Source organism: Suricata suricatta, chromosome 3, assembly GCF_006229205.1.
Source record: "Suricata suricatta isolate VVHF042 chromosome 3, meerkat_22Aug2017_6uvM2_HiC, whole genome shotgun sequence".
NCBI classification, from domain to species: Eukaryota; Metazoa; Chordata; class Mammalia; order Carnivora; family Herpestidae; genus Suricata; species Suricata suricatta.
In genome coordinates this window covers 87,697,336-87,720,640 of record NC_043702.1, presented here as the reverse complement: position 1 = coordinate 87,720,640, position 23,305 = coordinate 87,697,336, and the positions used below count along the sequence as shown (strand labels likewise).

Sequence of the window (23,305 nt, the reverse complement as noted above, 5' to 3'; positions counted from 1 at the left end):
AGTTGTAATTTTTGTCAGTAAGCTTCCATGTTGTTTTGTGATTTTATGTTTATATGTAGGTTATTTTTTGATTTGTGGTATTTTGGTAAGTATACCTTCATAAAATAATGTTTTATTTCTAAGTATTCAGTTTGTTTAGATTTTAAGTGTTAAATGTCCCAAAAGGTTATGATTTTTTAATTATTGAAATAATAAAATCCTTTCATGTTCTCTCATAATCAAATTTGAGAAAGTGATAGTTTTATGATTGTTTAGATACTTATCCCATATTGATCCAAACTTTTTCATCAGCAAATGAAACCTCTTTTCTTTATAGTAAAGTATTCATCTGTGTGGGATATTGTGTAAATCCTGGAAGACTGCAGTAAAGTGGCAATGTCTCGGGAACCTACCCCACCTCTCGCTGGAGATATGTCTGCTGGTCCTATAGCAGAAAGCTGGTGTTATACGCAGGTACATGCTGTTAAAAATGTGTTACTTTCAATGAGAAAGAATGAAATCTGGCCATTTGTAAGAAAGTGGATGGACCTCGAGGGTGTCATGCTAAGTGAAATAAGTCAGGCAGAGAAGGACAGATACCATATGTTTGCACTCATAGGTCTAACAGGAGAGACCTAATGGAGGACCATAGGGAGGGGAAGGGGAAAAGAGAGCTGGGGAGAGAGAGGGACACAAATCATGAGAGAGTATTGAATACTGAAAACGAACCATGGACTGAAGGGGGAGGGGGAGGGAGGGAAGGGGGTGATGGTCATGGTGGGGGGCACTTGTGAGGGAGAAGCACTGGGTGTATTATGGAAACCAATTTGAAAATAAAGTATTAAAAAATGCCTTACTTTATGTTATGTCACTTTAAAATGTTATAGTGTTTTGAGAGTATTGTGAAGCACTTTGTCATAGTTATTCCAAGTATTAAGAAAAGTGTTTCATAGGATGTTTAACGTGTGATAAGCTAAAAGCATATAAGTCATCACTGTAAAAGCAGTTTTCTGAATCTCTTAGGTTAAAGTAGTAAAATTTTCCTACATGTGGACCATTAATAACTTCAGCTTTTGTCGAGAGGAAATGGGTGAAGTGTTAAAAAGTTCAACATTTTCATCGAGCCCTAGTGACAAAATGAAATGGTAAGATTTTTGTTTTGGATTTTGTTTTGATGTTATCTTCAGCTACTTTATAGTTTGGCTGTTATTGTTTCTTTTTCTTTTTTTTTTAATGTTTATTTTTGAGAGAGTCCGAGTAGGGGAGGGACAGAGAGAGAGAACTGGGGCTATTGATGGGAGTGCTGTTTGTGATATTATCTAACAACTAATTTCAGTATTGCCTTTCTCTTTTGAATGTTTTCAGTTTTATATTTCTCTGTATAAGCTTGTTGTTTTGTTTCAGGTGCCTAAGGGTAAATCCAAAGGGATTAGATGATGAAAGTAAAGACTACTTGTCCTTATATTTGCTTTTAGTCAGCTGCCCAAAAAGTGAAGTTCGAGCAAAATTCAAATTTTCCCTTCTAAACGCTAAAAGGGAAGAAACAAAAGCAATGGGTAAGTGATTTGGAATAAAGAAGTCTCTGAGTAACTACATGTTAACTTATGTACTTTTCCCTAGAAAGGATAAAGGATATTCTTTCCCCACTGAAATCTGCCTAACCTAAAACATGTAATGTGGCCATTTAATTTTAAATGCTAGTGTAGAGTTATGGTTGTTCTACTAAATCTTAGACTTCATAAGACATGTGCAATTTGTTAAAAATAATACTAAAATTTTACTTTCTTTTCATGTCCTAAGACAATATTTACTTGTCACTTTGCTTTTAGGGCAAGGTGCCTGGTTCAATTTCTGGCAAATATAATTGGTACTCAGGAAATATTTCTCCCTTGCTGTTTTTACCAGATAATAAAATCTGAGGAAAATGTGAAAGGAGATTGAACGTGCTGATATTTTGTCCCTAGATTTTTTAAGCAGTGGGCTGAACACTGATTGAAAGGAAGTCTGTTTGTCTTAGTCTCCAGGAGTATTAAATTCATCTCAACCTTCACATATCTAGCCAGAAGAAACCATGTGGTCTAGAGCTTTGTAACGAGAAGCACTGTAGGAAATACACAATGTGCATAGTAAGAAAATATATCAGGAACTGGCACATTAAATTATAAGTGATTTTTAGAAGTGAATCATATAATCAAGTAATATTACCAAAAAAAACTTCCTCCTTTTTAATAATATATTTTTTGTCGAAGTAATACGTAGTTTCACATATATTTTCATGATATCTGACATTTACAGTAGTGGAATGTCTTAGGTTGCTGTAACAAAGTGCTGTAGACTGGGTGGCTTATATAAACAACAGACGTTTGCTTCTCACAGATCTGAAGGCTGAGAGCACAAGATCAGAGTGCCAACATGGTCAGGTTCTGGTGAAGACCCTCTTCTGGATTGTAGACTGCTGATTTCTCTCACTGCATCTTCACATGGCTGATTGAGCTAGGGAGCTTTGTGGAGTCTTTTATAAGAGCACTAATCACATTCAGAAGCGCTCCACCTACTTGAACTCATCTAATTCCATCCAGTCTCTCTCACTCTTTTTTTTAGTGTTATTTATTTTTGAGAGAGAGAGAAAGTGTGAGCAAGGAGGGTAGAGAGACAGGGAGACACAGAATCCGAAGCAGGCTCCAGGCTCTGAGCTGTCAGCACACAGCCGGACGCAGGGCTTAAACTCACAGACTGCAAGATCATGACCTGAGCCTAAGTCGAATGCTTAACAGACTGAGCCGCCCAGGCGCCCCTCATTGACCTCTTAAAACCATCACATTGCGGGATAGGATTTCAACATAAGAATTTTGAGGAACTATAACATAACATGGAGTCTTTCAGTTAAATTTATTTTTGGTTTTTCAACTCCAGTTAATTCTTTGAATAACAGATTGTGAATACTTTCTGTAGAAGATCTTGTTTATTTTTTTTTTATTTTTTTAAATGTTTTTATTTATTTTTGATACAGAGAGAGACAGAGCATGAGAGGGGGAGGAGCAGAGAGAGAAGGAGACACAGAACAGGAAGCAGGCTCCAGGTTCTGAGCTAGCTGTCAGCACAGAGCCTGACGCGGGGCTCGAACCCACGAACGTGAGATCTGACCTGAGCCGAAGTCAAAGGCTTAACCGACTGAGCCACCCAGGCGCCTCTCATGTTTATTTTTTAATATACAGTTCTGCAGTATGTTGGGCATTGGAAACGTTTATCTCTGACATTAATCAAGTCCTTTACAAATTATATTAAAACCATCTTTTACACTTTTATGAAAGTTAGGGATGAAGAGATTATGTCCAAAGATCTAGGGGTGATAAGAAACTTTATGTAGCACTTTTTTTTTTTTTTTTTTTTTACCAGTTAATGGATTTTTCTCTAGTGGGATAGATGCCCCAGGAAAGTTAAAGGATGCTGTCATGATTTAGAGCATCCGTTTTTAAAGGGAGAAGCAAGAAATGAGAGGTATGTTTTCTAATCAAGTACTGAGGAGCAGGAGTATACCTATGCCAATGTATTTTGATTTTTTTATTATTAAAGGGCCTGCATTGTTAGAGAGATCTCTTGCTTCTCCAAGAGATTTGATCTGGCTTTTCCTCTACTTAGAGATTGAGAAATCTAAAAGTGGCTCATTGATAATGGCCAAAATCTGAATAGTGCTATGAACCGATCTGGTCCTGCCTGATGTAACTGTTGTGGCATTTTATTTATGAACACACTTATCTATAATTTTTATAATGAAGGTATTGGCCAAGTTTTATTTTTGTGCATTAATTTAACTCTGTTATCATTGACATTCTTAGATGATTCTTTTGTTTAAACTTCTATTCTGTTTTCCCCCAGAAAGCCAAAGAGCATATCGATTTGTACAAGGGAAAGACTGGGGTTTTAAAAAATTCATTCGAAGGGATTTTTTGCTTGATGAAGCTAATGGTCTTTTACCAGATGACAAACTTACATTATTTTGTGAGGTGGGTACATTTTTTATTTCAAAGAACTCCAAAGTTATATTTAGTGTATATAATATAAGCTAGAACAATATTGGGTATACTTTTTTTTATTGCAAATACTTTTTAAATTAAGTAATTGGTATAATTGATAGGGTTTCATTTGTAAATGTTTTACCAGTAAAACTGGATTGTCTTCAATATAGTAAGTAGCCCATTCTGAAAAGAATTTATCATATCTATAGCTATAAACTGTATATGGTATTTACACTACCATATACTAGGTACTTCTTCCTCCTAGAAAGACTATGGATGTGTGTATCTTTATATGAAAATTCCTAAGTATCTTCTTCATTCTGACATAGATGGTCACTATTTTTTGTCATATTAAACATATTAATAATGTCAGATTAAACATATTAAATATGATTAGTAGTTTATCAGTTTGAATATAGACTGAAATATGTACATCTATACATAATGAAAGTGTCTGGAAAGATTGAGAAGCTTTCTGTTTATATAGTTGGGTTCATTTAGTTAAATAGATGTTAGCATTATAAACAATAGCATCCCCCAAATTTAAGATATACCCATGTCTGTTGACAAGCTTGTGAGATTTATTTATTTGTATACAGTGTCGTATTTTAACAGTTATGAGCATAGCCTTGCCAATAATTTACAGTTATGATCTGGTTTAACTTGAGGCTGAAATTTGCTCTTGTCATTGTTATTATTTCATGGTCTTATCTGTACAAATTGTTGATACTACTCATTGGAGTGACTTAAAGGATTATAGTATGCTACCAATATAGTTTATAGAGAATATATATCAGTAACATAATTTATCAAAATATTTAAGATAGTTGATAATTTTATAGGAAAATTTAATTGAAAGGTTATGACCAAGTAAACTCAATGTTAGATATATGTTAATAAGTTATTATAGATCAAAGAGTGTCATAGAAGCATGATAACTTACATTAACTGCTATTAAGCTTTAATCTCTTTGTAGAAAATGTATAAAATGTTTTGGTAACATTATAAACTAATTGTGTGTTGTTATGCTGTGTCAGAAAAATAATTCAAATGTGGCTCTAGAGACTACATAATGCAAATATAATGCATCTTATTTTCACTTAGACAAGTTAAACGAACTGTAGGATGAATTTGTTATGAATACAATTATTTGGTTGGTAAAGCACATACCACAAGTGTCTTCAGCAGTTTATCGGTAAATAATTTGAAAAACAAATACTAAAGCATTTGTTATCAATGGACATATATTTAGAGTAGTATCTTGAATAAATACAGGTTATATTATTTTAAAATTTTAGCATCCTTAATATAGACTCTTCAGAATTTTAGGGATTATATTAAGTTCTAACATGTTAATTTTTTAAATCATACAATCTTTGAATTTAAAGGACCTTTAAAAAAGCTATGCAATCCAATTTCAAAATTTTACTGCAGTTAAAAGTCTTTTTTTAATAAACTCCTTAAGAAAATATTCCTTTTTTTAGAATTGAAATCATGTTTACAGATACATTCTTAAGCATATTATATTGGAACCTAGTCAACCAAGAAATTCAGAATGAAGGCTGAAATTAAGATATTTTTTCAATACATAACTTTTGACATATTTTTTACCCATATGCTAGTAATTTCAAAAAATATAATCTGCCATGACTTACGTTTTAAGTCGGCATTGATCATATTTAGTTTTGAGGACTGTAATATATACCTTTTTACTTATGTGGAGACTTATACCTTGGGCACTGTATTTAGCATCGGTGGACAAAAAGTACTTTGCACGAACATTCCTCACGCCCTCCACCGTTTCTTCCATACCTCTCATTGATGCCCTTCCTTCTACAGCACCTCCAGCACTGCTTGCAGAAGAGGAGGAAGCATTGCACTGCCCTACCTAAAGAACTGCCTCCTCCCCCTCCCCTGCAAGTGGTGCTGTAGACAGGTAAGGCAGCTTGGTGCTACTCTTTTTCTGCAAGACATAACCTCATCTTGCAAATTTCATACTGTGAATCAAGTAGCCAGAGGTAGATATTTCTAGAAGTGTAAACAGCTCTGCCCATTCTCTCCCAAAGTGATGGAGAAGACAGAAATTGAAGAATAAGTATAAGAAATAGAAAACTTTATAGATTAGTTCATCCTTTTTTTTTTAAGTCCAACATATTTTAAATAATTTCATAGCCAGTAACCCATACCATCTCATGATTGCAATAAATTATACATGTACAGTTAGAATATATGTATAAATTGGGTTTTTCATAAAGTTAATTCATTTAGAAGAATACACCATTTGTCCTGTCCTGTTTTTTGTTGCCAGGATACCATTCCTGTTTTAAAATACTTGTGATAATGGATGGAAGTTAGGTTTTATTCTTTAAAAGGCCCTTTTAAGTTGGCAATCCTATTTCTGTCACCCAAATTTTTAAAAAGGCTATGACAGTCAATAAATCTAAGACTCACTATTTTAGCAGATGATGTGAAATTAGACTATTAAAAAGTTTCTCAGTGTGGAGCCAATGTGAGGGATGGTTAGGTAGTTGATTGAGCGGCAGAATTTATACACTGTAAACTATTGTAAATTCCTAGTTTTTAAAACAGTTGGAGAATTGAGATTTTTTAAAAAACTGGAAATAGTCACTTGAATTCCACACTATTGGAGACCCAGATTTTCAGAGCAGTCATGGTTGGCTAGAGCTTGCACGTGTTCATATTTAGTCTAAAGTATATTCTCATAGTTTAGCTAAAATCAAATTTGAAAAAGAGCTTTCCAATGAGTGTAAGGTTTTCCTTTGCAGCATTTGTCAATTTTGAATATTATACCTTTGCATTTTTATTTTGAAAAAGCATTTAATTGTAGGGGAAAAAAAATCTCAGACTTTTTTCTGAATTTTTTACTCTAGGTTCCATTTGGTAAGAATGTTCATTACCTGTATTTGAATATGTGCTAGAAAAAACTTAAAATTTTACCAATTTCTTAATTATAGGTATCAAGGAAATAACCATCAGAATTTGTTCCATATCAATTTTTAATTAGATTATTAATTTTTGTCATATAAATAGTCCCTTCAATACCGCTTAGAGTATGAAATGTTAATTAAGTCTTAGTTGAAATTTGTAGTCCCCATGATGATGATATGTAAATGTGTATGTCAGTAATACAACTTCTGAATTATGATTACATATACAAAATAAACATCAGCATCTATGCCATTTAGGATAATAGGCAATAAATAGAATTTAAGAAATACTTTTCTAAATTAAATATGTTGTCACATTTTTATAAGTCCTCTGCATACTTTACACAAGTAATTGAACTGATCCACCTCCTTCTGTCTTAGAAATTTTTAAGAGTAGTGCTTGATAGGAACAAAGAAATATTGTCTATGTAATAAAAAACTGAACTCTAACTAAACTTTGAATATCAGAACTAACATTTTAAAAGTATGAAGTTATAATGGATGGTGTAAACGGGCAATCAGGTAAGGATTAATGAAGCTTTTTTTCTTATTTGTAGTCATTTTAGAAATAGTTTCCATAATTAGAAACTTAATAGAATAAGAGAACCTTTATTACTAGATTTTATTTTTTTGTTCATATAATATCTTGTCTCCTATATGTAGAAAATCGTCTCACAAGATTCTTGTAATAGGTCCTTTTTGAGCCATAATTGCATTAAAGTAGTACTACTGATTTTAAAATGTATCCAAAGAAATATTTGTGTTATACCAAGAATTAAAGAAAACAAAGGAATCTGATAATTAATAGGGCTAGCCTTACTTTGATACTGATTGACAGTGTGATTGATTGACATATTAACTAATTACCTTCTTGATGTCCATTTGAAATCTTTTTATACAATAAGTTGATTGGATTAGATGATTCCAAATGGTTAATAATGCAAGTTGGAAAAAACAAAGTGGTTAATAAAAATATCCTCAGAAAAATAAAGTTTTTCTTTAGAAGTGTCCATTCATTCCCATTTCATACCTGTTTATACATTAGGATGAAGGAGGACTTTGAGATTTACTATTCTCCAAATAGTTTATTGGATTATTATTATGCTTTCTCTATTAGCATGTTCATAGTCTGGTCCAGTTTTATCTACTTCCAATTTATGTTTTCTGTGTAGTTTACTTTTTTGGTATGTGTCCTTATTAATGCCTATCCTTATTTAATAAAAGCTTCATGAAATGTTTTTCAATTAATACAATTATTGCTGCATAACAGATGACCACAAAACTTAGAAGCTTAAAACAGTAGATAACTAACATACAGCAGTAATGGTTCATTTACTCTGAAATATTTGCATTACTAGTTGAGTTGTATTTTCTTCAGTTTATTAAATGTAACAATATTAGTAGCATGCTTCTTTAAAGTTTTATTTATTTAAGTAATCTCGACACCCAGCGTGGGGTTGGAACTCACGACCCTGAGATCAAGAGTCATGTGTTCCTCCAACTCAGCCAGCCAGGCGCCCAGGATCATACTTTTTCTAAAAAGTAGTGCACAAGACTTACCCAGTAGTGTTTTAGGATTTTATTCAGGATATAGTCATCTCTAATGAGAGAAAACTTAATCTATATTATGTTGAAATCTTTATAAAACCAGTGTTTTCATCATACTAACTTGTATTATTTCATAGATAAATAAAAGGTCTACAAATCAAACTAAATTATATTTGTATTTTTGATTATTATTATCAAAGATTTACATGAATTTTAATGATTGTGATTGCTTTTGTGAGAGTTCATGTACTTCACAACTTAAATTAATATTACTAGATATTTAAACCAGTTTTACTGGAGTTGAAACATGTAGGAATACTTCCCAAACTATAATTTTACAACCTTTTACTATATAAAGTCCTTTTGAGTGTGTTGTCATATTTATTACATATGTAATAGACTTTAATGTTGATAAGTCTGTGGTATGAGTGAGAAAATAAGAAATTTCTTCCTTCACCTCACAAAAAAGTGTTTCCTGCTTGTGTCAGTGTGACATCATTTTATGACTTCTATTTTGCTGAGAAGTAGTTTTTGTAATTACTTTAATAACCTAGCATCCTAACAAATTGGTTAGCCATTTATGTACATAAAATGTTACTTGAAAATGGTCTAGTTTGTTTCTATTTTTTTTTCTATAGTCTTTAAATTGTTTCTTTAAATTTAATTCCCAAGTATTAGTATTTTTAATTAGGAGTATTTTGAACTATTCCAATGATTCTAATTATTAGAAATTTAAGTATAGACTAATTACTGATACTACTTTATAAAAGTGTTTTTCTTGCTGTCCATTTTTTACTAGGTGAGTGTGGTCCAAGATTCAGTAAATATATCAGGACATACTAATACAAATACTTTGAAGGTGCCTGAATGTCGACTAGCAGAAGATTTAGGTAATCTCTGGGAAAACACAAGATTTACAGATTGCAGTTTTTTTGTGAGAGGACAAGAATTTAAAGCCCATAAATCTGTACTTGCAGGTACTTTCAACTTTTGGTTATATTGTACATTTTCCCCATAAATCTGTGCATTAAATAATGATGCTTAATGTTGTTACAGCTCGATCCCCGGTTTTTAATGCAATGTTTGAACATGAAATGGAAGAAAGCAAAAAGGTAAACATCATTTAAATGAAGGGTAATATTTAATTTGTACAAATGTAGAATAGTATTTTGAAAGAAATGCTACATGTTCTCATTGTTACAATAAAATTTTAGAAATAGAAAGATAGAAGTAGAAAGGGAAAAAGTATGATCTGTAGTAGAACAATAGATGTAGCCTAATGTGGGTGAATATTCCAAATAATAACTATTTTGATGGCCTCCCAGAGGCTGAATAAATGAGTAGTTCTTATCCAAAAGCGTGGCTCTGGTCCATAGCTATAGTAGAGAGTTCATCTACTTAAGGTGTTTATTCTTCTTTTCTAAACTATATGTTGATTGTGGATTTTTTTTCCCTAGAACAAAAATAATACCACTAAAATAAAGATTTTTAAAAGAGACAAATTCCATCAGTGTTATATATTTAATCAATTTGTTACCTCTTTGGTTTTCCCAAATAAATGTTTCTCCTTCACCTGTCATCTTGAAATGTCATCAGATTAAAGATCAGATTGATTACTTGCTGCTTGCATTACATGTGAGCCTTCGTGTTCTAATGGGACAACTCCAAAGTTTATTTATGTGGCTTAGCTTCATTCTTTCTGTAGAACTAAAGGCTGCATCACATAGCTGCTTACTTCCCTTTGATTGTTGATCAGCCAGGTACTATGATTAGCCTTCTGACCACTTTCACATAAGAAGACATGAATAATGTCAAATGTTATTGTCAGCAAAAGGGTCAGAAAAATTTGGTATTGTTTAGTGTTAGATATTTAGCTTCATAGATCACACAAGAAAAAAAATACAAAGATGTAGTAGTAAAAAAGGAATTACTACTCTTTAGACTTGATTATGTTTCAAGCAAAGAGGAAATGCCAGTATATAGATAGTATGACATGCCATTTTTACAAAAGGGAGAGTTCCAAGGTAGTGGGCTCTGGAAATATCTCAAATATCTGACCCTACTTTTGCTTAAACCCATTGGTTATTGGGTCTTAGGCATTGTATTACAACATCAAAATTCAACAAAGAAAAAGTTAATAGCTATCTTCTTCTAAGAAACAGGTCAGAAACAACACATGTATTTTGATTGGCCTAAAGGCTGTCATTTGGTTTTGTTTGTTTTGTTTTTCTCTTTTTAATTGAGTAATTGAGGTTTTATATATCCACATGGTATTACTTGACTGGGTATACTTCTCCTGTTAGACCTACTTGCTTCACTTTGCCTGCTTAGGTTACTGAAGATTTACTTACCTCCATTTTAAAATAGAATACTTGAGTGCACATTTAGTTAAATTATTGTTAAAGTTTCTCTTAGGTTCATTTGTGTGTGAGTATGTTGTTTGAGCATAACTTTTGTGTTGTTTTCAATATTAGAATCGAGTGGAAATAAATGATCTAGACCCTGAGGTTTTTAAAGAAATGATGAGATTCATTTACACAGGGAAGGCACCAAACCTTGATAAAATGGCTGACAACTTGTTGGCAGCTGCAGACAAAGTAAGTAAATAGGTCTTACAGTGCTGAAAACTCTCCTCAAGCTTGATGTATCTAGGAAGATACAATCAAATGAAGACCCTAATAAATAACTTGAAATATTGAGGAATTATACTGTTTGTAAATGTCTCTTGAGTATATTATGAAATAGGATGCAGTGAGATAATATGGAAATGAGACTTTTTTAATCAATAAGGCATATAAATATTTTGAGCCAGTTAGAGTATATGGGTAAAATAAAATAATGAAATAAAAGAAAGAAGCATTGGACTTTTTCCTAACTTAATTGCCTGTATTCAGAAATACTTTTTTTTAACATGATAGCATAGAAAGAGAAAAAATAATGTTAATTTTATAATATTCTTTTATAATGGTTATTTCTTAAAGTTTGAGAAACAATGCAAAAATACCAGAACATCTCAAAGCCAGTAGTTTTCAATCCTGAAAGCACATTGGAAAGTTTTTCTGAACGTATTGATGTTTATACCACATCTGTCCATGTATGTATATAAGTTTATGAGTATGCCTGTTGTATGCACACACGTACATGTATGTATGTACACATACACATGTACCACATAGAGTGCAGGGAAGAAAGTGTTGTATTGTACTTGCTTTGCAAAATATTACCATTGGAACCATTACCAAGCCACATGTCTATGGAGTCTATTTTTTTTTCCAAGTTGTTTAAATTCCAGTTAATTAACATACAGTGTAGTACGTTTCAGGTGTACAATTTTGTGATTTAACAGTTACACACAACACCCAACGTTCATCACAAGTGTACTACTTAATCCTCATCACCTATTTTAATCATTCCCCTACCTACTTCTCTTCTAGTAACCATCAATTTGTTCCCTATAGTTTAGACCCCGTTTTCATGGTTTACCTCTCTCTCACTTTTCCCCCCATGCTCATTTGTTTCTTAAATTCTATATGTGAATGAAATATTAATGGTATTTATCTTTCTGTGACTGATTTATTACTGTTAATATAATGCTCTTTAGCTCCATCCATGTTGTTGCAAATGCAAGATTTCATTCCTTTTTATAGCCCAGTAGTACACACACACACACACACACACACACACACACACACCACAACTTCTTTATTCATTAATCAGTTGTTAGACATTTGGGCTGCTTTCATAATTTGATTATTAGATAATGCAGTAAACATTGGGGTGCATGTGTCCCTTTGAATTAGTATTTTAGAATTCTTTAGGTAAATATCTAGTAGGGTAATTGCTAAATCATAGGCTAGTTCTATTTTTAACTTTCTGAAAAACTGTTTTCCAGAGTGGCTGCACCAGTTTACATTCCCACTAATGGTGCAAGACGTTCCCCTTTCTGCACATCTTCACCAATACCTGTCGTTTTCTGTTGTTGATTTTAGCCATTCTTACAGGTGTGCGGTGATATCGTAGTTTTGATTTGTATTTCCGTGAGGATGAATGATGTTGAACATCGTTTCATGTGTCTGTTTATGTCTCTTTATGTCTTGTGCCCATATTTTAATTGGATTATTCTTTTTTGGGGTGTTTTGTAGGTTCTTTATATATTTGAAATATTAATCCTTTACTGGATACATATTTTGCTGATACCTTCTTTCATTCCATTGGTTGCATTTAGTTTTGTTGATGGTTTCATTTACTGTTCAGAAACATTTTTGTTTTGATGAAGTCCCAGTAGTTTATCTTTGCTTTTGTTTCCCTAGCCTGTGCAAGAAAGAAGTTGCTGTGGCCAGTGTCAAAGAGGTTACTCTCTGTGTTCTTCTCTAGGATTTTTGTGGTTTCAGGTCTCACATTTAGTTCTTTAATCCATTTTGAATTTATTTTTGTATAAGGGATAAGAAAGTGGTCCAGTTTCATTCTTTTGCATGTTGCTGCAAGTTTTCTTAACACCATTTGTTGAAGAGACTATCTTTTTTCCATTGGATATTCTTAACTGCTGTGTTGAAGATTAGTTGAACATAGAGTTTTGTGCTCATTTCTGCATTTTCTTTTCTGTTCCTTTGATCTGTGTGTCTGTTTTTATGTCAGTACCATGGTGTTTTGATTACTACACCTTTGTAATATAATTTGAAATCTGGAATTGGGATATGTCCGGTTTTTCTTTCTTCTTCTTCTTCTTCTTTTTTTTTTTTTTGTAAAAAGAGAGCAAGTACATGAGCATGTGAGCAGGGGAGATGCAGGACGGGAAGTGTGTGTGAGAGAGAGCGAGAGAGAGAGAGACAGAGACACAGATACAGACACAGAGAGAGAAGATCCTAAGCAGGCTTCATGCTCAGTACAGAGCCTGACTCTGGGTTTAATCCCATGACCATGAGATCATAACCTGATTTAAAATGAAGAGTCGGACACTTACGCAGCAGAGCCACCCAGGTGCTCCTAGCTCTGCTTTTCTATTTCAAGGTTACTTTGGCATGTTGGGGTCTCTTGTGGTTCCATACAAATTTTAGGATTCTTCTAGCTCTGGGAAAAGTGCTATTGGTGTTTTGATCGGAATTGCATTAAATGTGTAGATTGCTTTGAGTAGTACTGACATTTTAGCAATATTTATTCTTACAATCTATGAGAATGAAATGTCTTCCCATTTCTTTGTGTCATCAGTGTTTATGATTTTCAGAGTACTTTCACCTGTTTGTTTAGTAACTAAGTAACTTTTCATGTTTGGTACAGTTGTAAATGGCATTGCTTCCTTGATTTCTTTTTCTGCTGCTTCATTATTGGTGTGTAGAAATGCAGCACATTGCTATACATTGATTTTATATCCTGCAGCTCTACTGAATTCATGTATCAGTTTTGGTGGTTTCTTGGTGGACTCTTTCAGATTTTCTATATAGAGTATCATGTCATCTGCATACAGTGACAGTTTTACTTACTTCTTCCTTGCTGATTTGGATGCCTTTTGCTTCCCCCCCCCCTTTTTTTTTGTCTGATTGCTGTGTCCAGGACTTGCAGTACACTGTGTTGAATAAAAGCAGTGAGAGTGGACATCCTTGTCATGTTCCTGACCTTACGGGAAGGGCTTTCAGTATTTCCCCATTGAGGATAATATTAGCTGTAGGTTTTTCATATGTGGCCTTTATTATGTTCAGGTATTTCCCTGTAAACCTACTTTATCATCAGTGGATGTTGTACTTTGTCAGATGCTTTTCTATATCTGTTGAAATGATCATGTGGTTCTTATCTTTTCCTTTAATAATGTGGTATATCACCTTGATTGATTTATAAATATTGAACCACCCTTGAAACCCAAGAATGAATCCTACTTTATTGTGGCAAATGATTTTTTTAATGTATTGTTGGATTCTGTTTGCCAGTATTTTATTGAGAATGTTCATCAGGCATATTTGCCTGTAGTTCTCTTTTTTAATGAAGTATTTATCTGGATTTGGCATCAGGGTAATGCTGGCCTTATAGACTGGATTTGGAAGTTTCCCTTCCTTTTCTATTTTTTGGAATTGTTTGAGAATAGGCATTAACTTTTCTTAAAGTGATTGATAAATTTGTATGTGAAGCCATCTGGTCTTAGACTTCTGTTTTTTGGGAGTTTTTTTATTATTGGTGTAATTTCTTTGCTGGTAATCAGTCTGTTCAAGTTTTCTGTTTCTTCCTGTTTCATCTTTGACAGTTTGTGTTTCTAGGAGTTTATCCATTTCTTATAGGTTGTCCAATTTGTTGGCATATAGGTTTTCATAATATTCTTTTGTAATTGTTTATATTTCTGTAGTGTTGTTATTTTCTCTTCTCTCATTTATGATTTTATTTTGAGGTCCTTTCTATTCTTGGTAAGTCTGGCTGTAGGTTTATTGATTCTATTAATGTTTTCAAAGAACCAGCTCCTGATTTCATTGATTTGTTCTATTGTTTGTTTTGGGGTTTTTTAGTTTCTGTATTATTTATTTCTGCCCTAATCTTCATTATTTCCATTCTTCTGCTGGCTTTAAGCTTCATTTGTTGTTGTTTTATGGCTCCTTTAGTATAAGGTTAGGTTGTATATTTCAGATTTTGCTTGCTTGTTAAAGTCAGCCTGTATGTCTACTTTTTTATCTAAGAGAAAAGAAAGCATATTCCCATACAGTGACTTGTGTGAATATTTATAGAGCTTTATTTGTAATAGCTAAAAACTGGAAACACCCAATTGTTTATCAACAGAGGATTGCAAAGACAAATTGTGGTATGTCTGTACACAACAGAATATTACTTGGCAATAAAAAGCATTGAACTGCTGATAAAATGGTAGTGACATGTATGAATCTCAATTATGCTGAGAAGAAGCCAGCCACAAATTATCTGATTCCTTTTATAGAAGATACTAGGAAATGTAAACTGCAACAGTAGAAAGCATATCAGAGGTGGCCTGAGGTGGCATAAAAGGGAAGGATTATAAAGGGGTCAGAGGAAACTTTTAGGGATGATGTCATGATTTAATGATGGTCACACAGGTGTAAAAGTTTATGCATAAATATGTATAGTTTATTGTGTATCAGTTGTAAAGCTTCAGTAAAGCTGCCAAAGTTGTCATAATAGCTAATGTAGTTATCAAATGATTTGTTGACCTTTTATAATTCATTCTTCAAGATTGAGCAGTGGCAACAGACAGTGTACTTGGCTGGTACACTTTGGTGTTTAAAAAATAGAGAAGAGAAATTCACTTTTTAAGAGTTTGAGTATAACTTCTTTTAAAAAAATAAAACCTTATTTTTAAAATTGACAGTATGTATTTTGCACAAATTGAAATTTATTAAAGAAAATTAGTCTTTCAATTAGTCTTTCTCTTGAATTAATTGATTTGTATCTTCTTAATATCAGGTTAAAATAACTTCAAAAAAATTTTTACCCTCACTTCAAAGTGTATAATGTGCTTTAACTTTAGTTTCTAAGTTACAGATATCAAGTATGTACTAAGTTACAAATACCAAGTATTTAAAACTTGATAGTTTGAGTAAATGTTTAACTGCTGTGCTTTCCTTTTGGATAGTATGCACTGGAACGGCTGAAGGTCATGTGTGAAGAAGCTTTGTGTAGTAACCTCTCGGTAGAAAATGTTGCTGATACCCTGGTCCTTGCAGATTTGCACAGTGCAGAACAGTTGAAAGCACAAGCCATAGACTTTATTAATAGGTAAGCTATGCCTGTATTTCAGTGGGCATGACATGGTCAACATTTTTTACCAGACTTTTTTTAAGTGTGTTTAAATCTTCAATGCAGGTGCAGTGTACTTCGACAACTTGGGTGTAAAGATGGGAAAAACTGGAACAGCAAGTAAGATGACATCAGTTTCTGACTTAAAGTTGATCTGCATACATGAAATTAAGTGTTTGCATAGCCTTTTGCTCATCCATATTAAGTATGAATCCAGATATTAGTTTTATGATGCAAACTGCCAGTTATTTTAAAACATAATAATAAGATTTAGTAGATTCTTGAGGCTATGCTCCCTTGTAGATCAGTTTCTAATGTGAACTGGGATAGACATTTAAATTTAAGCACATATGCTTAGAGTATATAGCTGAGCCCACGTATTTCAGTAGCTACTAGATCTTTTCCCTGCCCCTTCAGAAAACATTTCTAAAAATGTTGGGAAATATTTTTTTTTATTCTATGGGGAATGTACCCTCCAGATTTGCCTAGAAAGTCTTTACATGTGACTGCTCACCCACTGCTTCTCCTTAGGATAGCCAAGTACCTTGCATCATATAATATTTTAGATCACCTGCCTAATACTCCCTACTGGTAGCAATGTGTTCTTTTCTCTGGTAAAACTCTAAGGGGTATGGTAGTTGTTACATCTTTCTAAGACTAGACCTTCTGAATATGAACTATTAGAACTTAGTATTTCCTTCTTTGCTTTCTTCACTCATTTTTAGAGCAATTTTCTACTTTTTGTAATTTTTTAAAATCGAAGAAGGTAAAGAATTGATAGTTTGAAGAATTTGCACCTGCTTTTGATTAGTTTTTGCCAAAAACCTTTAAATTCCATTTTCACACTTTATCAAAAGTTGATTTAAGTGAAAAAAGACAGTGTTAGAGACACTAAAATGAATGTTTACCTAATCACTTCCCATTATTTTCAGCTGTATTATGTTGGTTAGTTCTGAATTCCTGGCAGTTTGTGAATTCCATTTGCACAAAGTGAAAGTTAGTAACTACTTTTAAGTCATGGGTGGTTTTGTATATTGGTTATGATGATATATTATCATCATGGTATATGATTCTAGAAAAATCTATTTAAATTTAAAATATATTAGCATTCAATGACAATTTTGTTATCCTTTGTACTTAGCTACTTTGAAGCTCTAGTTTTATTTTGTTAAGAAAATATTTTACATTGTACAACTTCTTCACAGTCAAAAAATACTAGCTTATTTCATATCCCCTGGAGTAGCTGTTAATATGTACAGACTTTCAGTAGATCTTTTTGAATTAAATAAATGAAAATGTCAAATATATAAATAAGAGATATTTATGTGATTCTGAACAGTTAGTTAATATTATAAACATAATGACATACAGGTAATACGATGTAAGGCAAATTTTTTAAAGTTGTTTTATTTAGCTACTGTTTAGTTCCACAAGCATTTACCTAGCATCTGTTGTGTCTCATATGCTAAGGTGCTGCATATAAAAACAATTAGGGAAAAATCCTTTTTCTTGAGAAATGTATCTCATGAAAGAAACAAATACACGAATATATTATCATTATTTCATTATAATGTGGTAAGTAACATGATAAAGGAAGACATGTACAGTAGGGCACTTGACAAAGGCTTGAGGGTTTAGGAGTGGCTTCCTGTAGATGACATCTGAGTCTTTATACACAAATAAGAATTAGTGAAACTAAAGGAAATACCAGGCATTGTAAACAGAAGGGATCACTTGATCCTAAGTACAGAAGCATGAAGCATTAGGTGATCATTTATTTGACATATATTTATATTTATTATCCAGTAAATACCCCAGGCATTGTGCTTAGTACAAAGAATATAGTGGTGAACATGACAAATGTTTCCCTTACCTTCATGGAGTGTTTAGTTTACCAAGAGGCAAATAGGAATTAAACAAGTAATTGAAATAAAGCATAACAATAGTTAATGTATATCTCAAGCAGATAGCAAAAGAACCTTACCTAACCTAGGGGTGAAAGAAAGTCTTTTTATATAAATAAACACCTGGAGTATCAGTAGGAATTACCCTTGTAAAGAAAAGAGAAGAAGTGTGAAAGTGTATCCCAGAAAAGGGGAATCAGGTGTGCAAAGTTTAGAGTCAGAGAGAGGTTATGAGAAGGAGCTGGAGAAAGCAGAATTGAGATCCTGGAAGGCCATGTAAATACATTGGGATTTTTAGACAAAGAGAATTGGGCATCCAGTAAAAGGTTTTAACCTAGCATAGAGCATGATCAGAGTTTCACTTTTAGCAATCTATCTGCATACAATATAGAGAATATATTGTGGGGAGCTTGCGGTGGTGGTGGTGATAGCCGAGCGAGGTTAAATACAGGTAGACGTGTTGGAAAGTTATTGGAGGAGTTCAGACGAGATGAGAGTTGAAATTAGACTTGATTGGTGACGGTTGAGGCTAGAGAGAAATAAAAAGATAAAACATTTTGAAAGGACAATCTTATATTTGGTTATTATTTGGATGGATAAAAGGGAGAAAAAGAGACAAGGATAACTAGATTAGGTATTTGTATGCTTAATAGAGCATGTTGTACATTTGGCATATAATGAGCAGCAGGTCAGTATCCATATACCAAAGGCGTGAGCATGTAAGCAAGAGGTACATAGGTAGAGAGAGGAAGTAGGAAAAAATGTTTCTTTTTCTAAAGAACTTGGATACAGGCAATGGGGAACAATAGAAAGGATGTAACATAGTCATATTTGTGTTACTAAGGCAAGTCATAGAAGCCAGTTTGAGAGGAGCAAGATAGGAAACTAGAAGACCATTTAGGAGACTTGTCATAATCCAACTGTGAGATGATATGAACCTTGACTGGGAATTCAGAATATCTTTGAAAATTAAAATAGGGCTTTGATGATTGACTGGAAAGGATGGGGTGTAGGATGACTCCCAGGTTTTTAATGTGAACAACTGGGTGATGGCAGCAGCATTAGCTGACTGGAAATGAGGGAAGAAGAATTTGGAGTTTGGATAGGGACATGTTGAGTTCTTTCCTGGGGATCCTGAATTGTGAGGCCCTGAGGCCATTCCAAATAAAGAGAACAAGTGGTTGGGAATATAGCTTGTGGAGAGGGCTACAATTTAGCAAACAGTAGTTTACCATCATTGAGTGTGATAGTTACGATTGTAAAGAGTGGACACAATAAGAATGAATGATGAAGTTAAAGGAGAAGATTGAGGGCAAAAGTTAGAATTCTAGAGGAAATCTGTGTGTAACAGCCGGACAAAAGAGCTCTTTAAAAAGCTGGTACAGAAATGGTAACAATGAGAGTTGAGACCATGGAGAAAAAAGCCACATACTTTGAGAGTATAGAATTCCAGAAGAATTTAATAGTTTCAGTTGCAACAGAAAATACCAGTCACATAAAGATGATATTTTAATGAATTCACATGACTTGACTATAGAGAGGCAAAAAGTGTTTAAAACATTTTGGAATGTGTAATTTTTTCTAAAAATAACACTGCATCAATACTTTACTTGGAAAAGTACTCTTTAATAACATCACTTAATTTTATTTTTCAGCCAAGCAGCGGACATAATGGAAACATCAGGGTGGAAGTCCATGATTCAGTCTCACCCTCATTTAGTTGCAGAAGCCTTCCGAGCACTGGCATCTGCACAGTGTCCACAGTTTGGTATTCCACGCAAACGGCTAAAACAGTCCTGAAATCTTCCATGACTGTAGAAAAATGGAATTGACTTTTACTCCTCCAGGTCCAGAAGGATTCTAATAACAAACCATAAGCAAGAGTTGTTTCTGTTGTCTTGTCCACAAACAGAAGCTGAAAAAGCATATTGCTTGCAATTCAGGTGGATAATTTATGGTTTATTCTTCAGCTTTAAATTAGACTGATTATACTCTAATTCACTTCAAGGCCTTAAATTATATTCAATGACTTCTCTTGTTCATATAATACTTTAATTTTTTTATTGTGCCTTGTCATTTTGACTAAGGCTATGCAGGATTGCACTAGCTCCATAATGCAGTAATATTGATAACTGAAGATATTAAGTTTCAAAAGGATCTTCCATTAGTTTGAGAAAAGCAAAATGAATTTTATAGGGTTTGTCCTACGCTATCTGAAAGTTTAAAATTAGGTTCTTCTTAAAAGCACTCACATTGGAGATTACTGATAATGTCTCCAGTCTAAGTCCCATAAATATAGGAGAACCTGCTTACCTTCAAAGTAAGTTACGGCAATACACTGCTTCAATTCTAATTTATTTTTCATTTCAGGGGGCAAATATGCAATGAGTTGGCCCAAATTTTTAGTAAAATTTGGATGTTTTCCTGTGTGTTGACTGTCCAACAAACTAAGAGAAGCATAACAAACCTTTGCTTGTGTTTCTTTGTGGGTTTGTTCAAGTTTACAATGACTGAGAACTGATTGAGGTTAAGATTTCAATAAAAAGAAAGCATGTTTTGTGCTGAATTAATTTTTTTTAATTTATAGTGACCTACATTTATATGAAGAATTCTGTCCATGTTGAAAGTAAGGATGACCAAATGTAAATTTAATGAGTGGGCCAATTAAGAAAGATATATATGCACTTTCAATGTGTAACTTTTGTATGCTAAATGGTACATATATTTTTTTTCTTTTTGAGGTTATTAATAAGGTATAATTAATTGTGTCTTAACTTTTGAAAAATTTTTTAAGACTGAGAGAGGCAACTGGGGTGTTCATGATAGTTAAGAAAGGTATCCTTGATTATAGTTAAATTGGTTTGAATTTCAGATATTTATTATTGAAGTTACTCAATAAGTTTTCTCCCACTTTGGAAAAGGCAATTAAATAAAATCCTGGACACTCTACTCTCCTGCTAAAAACAGTGAGCTGATATTTGCAAACTAAAAAAAAGAGCCCTTAGAAATATGTCAGGCCACACTCTGAACCTTTTCCCCTCTAGTTTTCCCCTTTCTGTTTCAGTTACTGTACTAACATTTTGGATGATACTGAAATTCTGCATAATGTGAACAGGATAAACTATTTATAAACTGCTTTTCATGGGCCAGTTCTTTATTATAAATGAATTTAGCTTTAAACACATACACATGTCAGTGTTCGGTAGCTCTACTCACAGTGAGGGTCTAGTGCATATTGTCCCGGAGAAGTAGGAGCGATCAGTGGCAAGTCACTGTATCTGATTTCATGAAATAGTGACAATATGCTTCCTAGGCAAGATTTATACTTGACCATAAGGGGAAAAGTGTGTCACTGGAAAAAAATGCATATGCCTATATATTCACATATATACTTTTTTTCTCCAGATTAAAATTTGTATAATTTGTTCATTTAGTTTTTGAATTTAGAACAAAAGGGAAAAAAATGAAGCCTGAGGTTTTAAAATAGATTTTATTTTTGTTATCTCTTTGTTACATATTCACTGAAGCAGTCATATCAAAGGTGATTCATATTTACATTAAACAAACACTATCCGATAGGCATTTGTTAACCACAGCAAACTAGTTTGAAAAGATCACATTTTCAGACATCTTCATTTCTTTCTATTGAAGTTTAATTGGTATCTTGTTAAATTTGAAATTAGAAGAATCCCTTGAGATAGAAGAATTCTAACATGTTACTGAACTTCATTCTATGTAAGAATACTATAGGGTACAAAAACTCACTTCCTTAACCAAATTGAGTCCATTAAATTTACAATGTACAATTTAAAAAATACATACACACATAAATATACACGATAAGATTTTTAATACTTTGCCAGTCTTATAACAAAATAATACATCAGGCTATAGAATTTTGTCGTATATCAAAAAAATATATATTGGTGTATCCATTTATATCAAATGCACATAGGCACATTGTGAATTAATTCACTGCTTGCATCTACATTTCTAACCATAGTGACTTCAGTAATAACACCTATATAATGAACATTTCGGCTTGCTTTTACCTAGTTAATTTAGTGTTTATTGCAAATCCTAAGGGTTTTATTATAAAGGGTTTTTTGTTTTTTGTTTTTAGTTTGGTAGTACATTTTGTACCAAAAACGTCAAACACTGTGCTGTGAGAATATCCATGTCTGTAGAAATGTCCACTTTTCAGATAATATAATGCCTACCGTTATGCTAACAGAATCATATCATAGTTGATTTATTTTTTTTATTTATTATGGGTTGATTTTTGGGGGTTTTTTTGTTTTGTTTTTTGGTATTGTGGGTTCTTGAGGCAATGAAAAAAATTAATGTATTCTGACAAGAGTGCTCTACTAGCCTTTTTACTTGTTCGTTTTGAAACTACGCACATTGTGTTGAGTAGGCACAGATTCTGTCCTGAGCAGCTCTGCCTTTTATCAGCCTGCTCTCCTTTTCTTTTTGTCACCTAAACAGAGTTTTTCCTTAGAAAAGAAGTGACTGGTTTTCATTGGAGAACTGTTCTTCAGCTTGACACACAGAAACACTATATTTGTGCCTTTTTCATTTTTAAATTTTAGCATATACTGGTATTTAGAGCACAAATATGAAGGTGCCATAATGTTATGGCTTGCCATTGTTACCTCCTTGAATTCTCATGTGTCCTTGTCTTGAAATAGTAAGTGGAGAACCATGCATGTATTATGTCATTAAGGTGGGTGTGTGCGTGTCTTTATGTGTGTGTGTGTGTGTGTACATGTACATGTATTTGCTTAGACTTGTGTGTGGTATGTTCAGAAGAGTGAATTTCTGAAAATAGGACTCAGTTAAATGTTGAAAATTCAGGTTAGTTGAAATTTTTCATTAAATGTTCTTTATTTGGGGGAACAGTTGATTGACAAAAAATTATAATTTTCAAAAATATGACCATTTACCACATGATGAAATAATGAAAACAGTGCCTTTTTAGGACATCAGTTTTTAAGTTCAGTTTTAAAATATTCACAAAAATCTCTTAAAGTTATCATGAGCATTATTAGCTTATTTTTAAGCCAGACCTAAGTTAGAATTTAAATTGCCAGAAGCATGATTACTAATTTATTTATCCATTTACATTTTATGCATAAATTAAAAACCCAAGTAAAATTCTTTATTA

General features: G+C 33.0%; 1 protein-coding gene across 1 annotated transcript; it reads left to right on the top strand.

The window, feature by feature from the left end:
* The first annotated feature begins 316 nt into the window (after positions 1 to 316).
* SPOPL (speckle type BTB/POZ protein like) lies at positions 317 to 21,273 on the top strand. The gene is made up of 10 exons (XM_029934643.1): positions 317 to 453; positions 1,003 to 1,124; positions 1,384 to 1,535; positions 3,856 to 3,983; positions 9,291 to 9,468; positions 9,548 to 9,603; positions 10,966 to 11,088; positions 16,071 to 16,213; positions 16,301 to 16,354; positions 19,794 to 21,273. Exons 1-10 carry the CDS (start codon positions 376 to 378, stop codon positions 19,936 to 19,938), a joined length of 1,179 nt encoding a protein of 392 aa, XP_029790503.1. The 5' UTR covers positions 317 to 375; the 3' UTR covers positions 19,939 to 21,273.
* Positions 21,274 to 23,305: the final 2,032 nt, after the last annotated feature.